General features: G+C 45.3%; 1 protein-coding gene across 1 annotated transcript in view; it reads right to left on the bottom strand.

Moving 5' to 3' along the window:
• The window catches only part of LOC138353086 (uncharacterized), a 35,679-nt gene extending 30,070 nt beyond the window's left edge, over window positions 1-5,609 (bottom strand). The window contains exons 1-9 of the mRNA XM_069305746.1: window positions 5,443-5,609; window positions 4,819-4,988; window positions 4,508-4,669; window positions 3,524-3,733; window positions 2,885-3,019; window positions 1,730-1,841; window positions 868-1,004; window positions 410-623; window positions 38-270 (exon numbers count right to left, since the gene is read on the bottom strand). Of these exons, the coding sequence (XP_069161847.1) occupies window positions 38-270; window positions 410-623; window positions 868-1,004; window positions 1,730-1,841; window positions 2,885-3,019; window positions 3,524-3,733; window positions 4,508-4,669; window positions 4,819-4,968 (1,353 nt within the window). The 5' untranslated portion in view covers window positions 4,969-4,988; window positions 5,443-5,609. The remainder of the gene's footprint in view (window positions 1-37; window positions 271-409; window positions 624-867; window positions 1,005-1,729; window positions 1,842-2,884; window positions 3,020-3,523; window positions 3,734-4,507; window positions 4,670-4,818; window positions 4,989-5,442) is intronic.
• Window positions 5,610-7,492: the final 1,883 nt, after the last annotated feature.

A 7,492-nucleotide genomic window follows, 5' to 3' on the forward strand; every position in this document is an offset into this window, starting at 1 on the left:
TAGCGTCCCAGACCCCTTACCGATGTGGTGATGTTACCTTGCAGTGCTTAGATGTGGCTAAGGCAATAACTCCGTCCATAAGCTCTGCGTCATTGGCTCCAGCATCGGTGAAGCAGTAGATATTAGAGTAGTCCGGGGTGTTGTCCAGAGCCAGCCGCAGCCCGTGCCAGAACTTCTCCTCCACGCAGCAACACCCACCAAACGCATCCAACAGTTTCAATTCGTCAAGGAATTCGTCCGGGTCCGCAGTCAGTGTAACCGGGCCATATGCTGCAAGACAAGAGACACGGGCACCAGGAACGTCAGCGCTTAGCTCATGTTGGAGTTACAAATGAGAATTTTGTAACAAGAATACATTTAATGTTAGAAATAGAGACGAGTCTGGACACACTCGGGTCACCATACTCACAGGGGTCATTGTAGGGCACGAGGATGTAGAGCTCGGGGTCAGTTCTCTCCACTATAAGTTGAGCTTCCGTCTTCACGGCAGAAATCTCGAACGCCATGGAGCCTGTGGTATCAATGACGATTGATAGGGCCGAGTTCTGGTAGAGGTCCAGCAGGCGCCGGAACTGGTCGTCGCCGACGGCATTGCGCAGGTAACCCAAGTAGTATTGACTTGCCTGCAGGTAAGGGAAAAAGACGTGGAGAACAAATGTCAATATTATTAAAAGGAGAACGAGTGAGCGCTCGAGCCAGAGACCTTTATGGGGCTGGTGACGGGTCTGAGGAACTTACGAAACCAGTGTGTGTGTTGGTGGTTTTGTGAAGCTTGGAAAAGGAAGGGAAATAAACCACGAAAGTCATATATACTCAGCACCAAGTTGGTATTGGAATGAAGGAGGATGTTGGAGAGTGGTGACCGACCTTTATGGCGAGGTCCACAGCCTGCTGGTGGAGGTAATGATGTGGGGAGAAGCAGGGCGAGGACGACTCCTTGTTGATGCCTCCGATGGCTTGCTTCGTGGCCGAGTCATCCACAGAGCCTCCATGACTGCACTTGCCTGACGAAGGCACGCAGCGTTACTCTAACACCTGACCTCTCCTCAACACTTTGGCCTTTTGAGTGTTACAAATTAGTCAACTTTCTCACTAACTTTTAATTCATCAAACTAATACTAATATTTGTGTTAAAGCAATTACTTTTGCCAATTTCTTCAGCCACAACGACGATTACAATGTCTAATACCACCACTATTACCATTACCGAGTCCTCTTACTGTTACTAATACTATTACACAACTTCTGCTACCAGCACCATAAACAACACTACTACTTACAACCATCTACACTTGCTACTTGTTAACACGACACCAAAAACCTCGGGATAATAACCATTCACTCTCGCCTCTCAGTTTCACCTCAACTACTCATTCCAGAACAAAGACGCACAACGGCAGCGTCACAAACCAGTCAAACCGGTTCTAGCCATAACCCACAAACAGTGTGGTTGGTGGACCTGGCTCCCGGTGGTGACGTCGAGTGGGAATGAACAGGTGCAACTTTGTCAGTCTTTAATATCTTTAAAATCAGTTTTAATCATTATTACATACATTATCTTATCTTCCTTCCTCGACTATTCTTACAACGTCCCCCAACCACCTCCGACAGCCAGCTACCAAAACATCTACACCCGTCGCCACAAGCAACTACCAGCAAATAACAATCGCTCACTACAGATACTAACGCCAGTCACTCAACACCACCGCCATCATAAGTCACCACCTACCAGTGATGTTGGTGGGCTTGTGGACGATGTAGCTCAGCGCTGCAGGGACACTGTACTCGAAGTAGCCGCTGCTCAGGGGGCTGCCCGGGACCACGTTGTCGCGACACTCTCCCTGCAAATATGCCCTCTTTACTGTTTGGCAGATGTGTAGTCTGCAACCTTGTTTATCTCCACTATTGCCTGCTTTCTTGCTGGCTGGCTTGCCTGCCTGCTGGCTGGCTCGCTTGCCTGCCTGCCGGCTGGCTGGCTCGCTTACCTGCCTGCCGGCTGGCTGGCTCGCTTACCTGCCTGCTGGCTGGCTTGCCTGCCTGCCTAACTGCTGGCTCGCTTGCCTGCCTGCCTGCTTGCCGCCTGGCTGGCACACTGGCCTGCTTGAACACAATGCTAGCTTTCTCACGTTAGTTTGTGCTCCAGTGCAGATGTTCTTACTGTGAATAGTATTTATAACAAGCCACCAATGAACTGATGAAGCACCTACTACCTTCACTACCAACATTGGTCTAGCGCTGTATACTGCTACGTTACTCTAGTGCCTATGTATTCTACAACTTACTTTACTATTCAGCCCATCTTCCTGTTATGGTAGTACTTGTAGTAACGATATGTACCATAGTATATATACCGACGTACAGCGTAACTATAAATCAGAAATCTGTAATATTGAATTTGGACATGCCGCAAAAGGTTTTGTATTGATATTGCAAAGAAACTAACCTAACCTTCCTAGGCATAATATAGTACACAAGTATGTTATACTAGGTCTAGGAATATTTAATATTGTTTAGCTTACTTTTTTTTCGGGCTCTAGAAAGTGAATAGTACCAAATTCTACTATGTAATTGCTTCGTACGTCAATGTTTATACTATGGTGCACATAGTTACGAAAACTACTATCTAAACAGGAGAATGAGAGGCACTATTATATCTATTTCTACACACACTACTCGAGCTCTTTCCGTCTCTACTACTACCCTCATTAGTCTAATATATACTTTCTACTCGTTTCATGCAGGAGCCTCACCCCCCTTCCTGCTGCAATGGTCCCCCCTTCTTATCTCGAGTTATCTCAGTCCCTTGCTGCAGGCCTGCTAGCTTTCTGCACCCTTCTGCTGCAAGTACCTCCCTCCCTCCCTCGGCACAGGGGTTCCTACTTACTACAGCGTTACCACAGTCGCTGCAGACGGCGTCTAGCGGTCCGGCAACGTCCCCGATGTCCATACCAGGAATGCCAAGCCCCTCGGCCACTCCCGTCCGCCCCAACTCCACCCATGTCGTCTGGGAGTAGAAGTCCTGCAGGCGGGAGGATAATTGGGTGTGATTACGGCTACTTTGCTGTGTTTTCAAGACGTTTGAGTATGTGGAAGGTGATGATTTGAGAGGCAGTATAGGTGCCTCTGGCGTAGTGGACAGCATGGTTGCACACCTTCTGTACCTGTGAGAATGTCTACATTCGAAGCGTGGATGAAATGTGACCATTTGGGCAACATTTGAGTAACATTTTGAAGGAGGTTAATTATATACGATATAATTACTATCCTTTGTGTTAATAGTTTTGAATAACACTCTTCCCTTATCTCCCTTTATTCATCAGTTATTTGGTAAAGTACTTTAAAAATTATCATTATTCCATCTCTAGTTTTTGCACCGTTCTTTGAACTCCTCATTTTATCATTAATAGTTTATATGCAACAATCGTATACCAAGTGAATTCAAATCAGTCTCCCCTTTCATTCCTTGGCACGACTGGGAGAGTAGAGTGTACACGTGACTACTGCAGGAGTAGGTTATCCTCACCTGGATGGCGTTAAGAGAGGTGCCGAGGAGGTGTCTGCCATAAGAGTAGTCGTGGTCGACGTTGATGGCGGCCACCAGGTTGAGGTAGCGACTCTGCAGGAGGTAGTGGCCCCTGGTGATGGTCTCTCCGTCCATGTGGAGGGCAGCGTTGTACCTCATCTGTCCGCTCGCCTCCGTCATGGCGTTGCTCCACGCTATGTTGTTCACCGCCTGAAGTCACACACATACACACACGCTACCATACTTTTACACATCTTCACACACACGTTAAATAACACACACATGTTACTTAATACGTACATGTTACTTCACATGTTACTTATTTGCTACTGGGGTTATCGGTAATGTGGAGCCACGTTGTTAATATGCGAAATAAAAAACTTAGTTAAACATTTAAGGCATCTTCAGCCATCGTCTATTTCTACCCTCTTTTAACTTTAAATAATCATTTTTACTTACCAATAAACTTTATATTCATCCATTAATAATACAATAGTTTATATCGTCTCTTAATTCTGTTAGAATGACAATATTTAAAAAGTAACATTTCGGAATATGAACAAGAATTATTTTTTACTATAAAATAATAACTTAGACTCTCCATATTCTTGTTTTAGCTTAGTTCATTGATCGTAGTTTTGGTCGGTTATGAAACAATCATCATCATAATATTGGGTATACTTTGTCATTTGTAAATACTTTCCTTGTATTACTAAGAAAATGTTAATGCTATAAAAGGCAATTCCAAAACCAAATGCGAGTTTTATGGTGAATTTTGCATTCAATTTGTGTTTGGAATTAATTCACGCCTTCTTGGCCAAATTATTGCACAGTTTTCCCAATTATTCACCTCCAATTACGTTTTTTCATAATACCCTTATTATATTAGTAAATGTATCCACAGTATTCAAGGAGAGGATAAGGAGATTGTAAGAAGTGGATAAGGAGGTTGTAAGGATAGGCCAAGGTGTCTGCGATCATTACCTTGATGAAGCGGGTCGGAGAGGAGTTGGGACCGTAGACGGCCCTGAAGACCTGGGTGAGGGAGGCGTCCTCAGGGATGTAGAACGCGTCGAGGTCCTCTACCGGAGGGTTCTCCATGAAGAACCGTCTTACCTCCCTTCTCAGGGCTTCTCTCGTAATGGCCTGAGAACATTAAGACGGTCAAGACTTTTACTCAAAGTTACGAGGCACAAATCTCACCCAAGGAACAGAGGTTATTCTTAAGAACACAAGTTTACCCGCACACATTATGCTACACATAAATTTGCACATTTTACGGCAGGAAGACTTACTTTATGGTCCCAGGTGAGGCCCACCATGGCGTCGGGACAGAGGAGAGAGATCACTTGTGGGTCGGAGTGGTTGAGCTTGGTGGGGAGGAAGGCTTGAGCAGAGTCAAGCACCACCATCGCCACCACCAACAACATCGTCGTCGGCGGCATCGGGTCCCACGCTCGCCTCACTGTAAACAATCAATGGAGTTCACCTTTCACGTGCTGTGGCTGGGTAAGGCACACTACCTTACACTAGGCTTGGTGTCTCCTTACGCTACCTTACACTAGGCTTGGTGTCTCCTTACGCTGCCTTACCCTAGGCTTGGTGTCTCCTTACGCTACCTTACACTACGCTTGGTGTCTCCCCACGCTACCTTACTCTTTCAACCAATAGATTGTGTTTTGTAATGATAATCAACGTTACATGTGCAATCTACTATGAAAAGTAAAAACTCACATATATCCGTTTTCCATGCATCGGCGTGATATAGGTTCGGTGGGTTGATTGGGTTTGTACGTTTCTGGTTAGGTTAGATTTTATACATAGTGGCAAATTAACAGAACGAGCTGTCTAGTTACGCAAAACCACCTAAAATTTGACAATTGCTAACTAGAGAGAGAGAGAATGAGCTGGTTAGTTACCTGTGTGCTAGAAGAAACGTCGGTATATGAAGATGACGTCACTAATTTGTCAGTGCGATCATGTGCTGAATATGTAGCGTGTTCAGTGGAGTCCTGACTCACTTGGCGAGTGCTGGCTGGGGTGTGCTGAGGGCTCTTATTGACATCTGATGCTCTGCTGTTTATCAGTTGAGATGCACGGTGTGAGAGCCCCCACAGGTGTCGCTGTGCCACCTGTCTCTTCACACCACCAAAGGTGCCATGGTGCCACCACCTCGGCATTGTTACCGCACCTTTCCAGAGATTCTTTTAGTAAACACTAAAAATTGAACGCCGGAAAATACGCCCATAGTGTTACTATAAAGCTTGCAATACAACTGTGAATTAGGCGGCACTAATGGATAAATAAATTGATGAAAAGTTGGTAACAGATACAGACAGGAGAATGGTAGGTTAATGCAGAGTGCCTGTTGTGATGGATGGAGCCCGAGGCGGGGTTACCAGGTGTACTGGAGGCCTAAGAAGGGTGGCATGATCACACAAGAACGGAGGAGTGACACTTCATGTTGTCAAAAGAAACGCGACTGTCGTAGAGGTTATTATTGAGGAAGCAAACAACTTACGAGAGAATCATTTCACAGGAAGAAGAGTGTCAGAGCTGACTGTAACCTCCAACCCCCCTCCCCCCCCCCCCCTCCCCATGAGAACCACAGAAGAAGATAGAGGAACGATTACAAAAACACGAACAGAACCTGTATAAATATCCTGAGAGCAAAGCTACTATGGGAAAACTTCAATAATGGCTAAATTGACGGAGACAATTGACCAGAGGGAGATGAAGACATGTGGAACAAAACAGGTAGATAGGAATTTCCTGGTGCAACATAAGTGGAAAGGTCTTCCAGCACGACTAAACCAGGGGCCAGATTCACGAAAGCACTTACACAAGCACTTACGAACGTGTACATCTTTCCTCAATCTTTGACGGCTTTTGTTACATTTATTAAACAGTTTACAAGCATGAAAACTTCCCATTCAACTGTTGTTATTGATATAAACAGCCTCTTGGAGCTTCGGAGCTCATTAACTGTTTAATAATTGTAAACAAAGTCGCCAAAGATTGAGGAAAGATGTACAGGTTCGTAAAGGCTTGCGTTAGTTCTTTCGTGAATCTGGCGCCAAGCCCTCTTGTTATCTCGTGATGGGCTGCTGTTGGTGAGTGATTATGAAACACGTCGGGGGTTACCGCCGGGGTCATCATGTACACAACTGCGCGGCGTGGGGCGGGTGTACTACCATTTCGCAACCGATATTAATCACTATATTCGATAATTAATCAGTACTCAGGACTTAATTAGGGCGTCTGACAGCTGGGTGGACAACGCTTCGGATTCGTAGTCATGAGGTTCAGAGTTCGATCCCCAGTGGAGGCGGAGACAAATGAGCATATTTTTCTTTCACCCTGATGCCCCTGTTACCTAGCAGTAAATATGTACCTGGGAGTTAGACAGCTGCTACGGGCTGCTTCCCGAGTGTAACAAAAATGAGGCCTGATCGAGGACCGGGCCGCGGGGACGCTAAAGCCCCGAAATCATCTCAAGATAACCTCAAGATACTAATATTGTCTTCAGTTCAAATCTCTATTTCTTGGCATTAGATTCCTACTCCTCATTACTCTGATAATTTTCAGTTTATCAATTTCGATTAATTTTTTTAGAATTTAGATAACCGACACATCCGTGTTCTTTATCTCGTTCCCACGATGTGAACATCGTCAAATTGGGAGTGGTGTTGTGTAGCAACCCTCCCGTCCTCAGGCTAGGCTCGTCCAAGCGGCAGCCGGCCCCCCAAAGACCCATTCATCAACTTTAACGCATTTGAGAAACTATCAATTGTGTACAATATTATCACTGTATATAGTGACATGTGCTGAAGAGTTAGACCTAACGGGTTAATAGATTCTTTTGGCAGTAATTTATATTTGCAGGAAGTGGATGGCGCAGTTAGAAGTGCAATTCAAGCTGAGGACGTGAACCAAGTTGTGTTCAAAGAAAAATATACACGTCTTCAG

Source organism: Procambarus clarkii, chromosome 56, assembly GCF_040958095.1.
Source record: "Procambarus clarkii isolate CNS0578487 chromosome 56, FALCON_Pclarkii_2.0, whole genome shotgun sequence".
In the NCBI taxonomy this organism is placed as follows: Eukaryota; Metazoa; Arthropoda; class Malacostraca; order Decapoda; family Cambaridae; genus Procambarus; species Procambarus clarkii.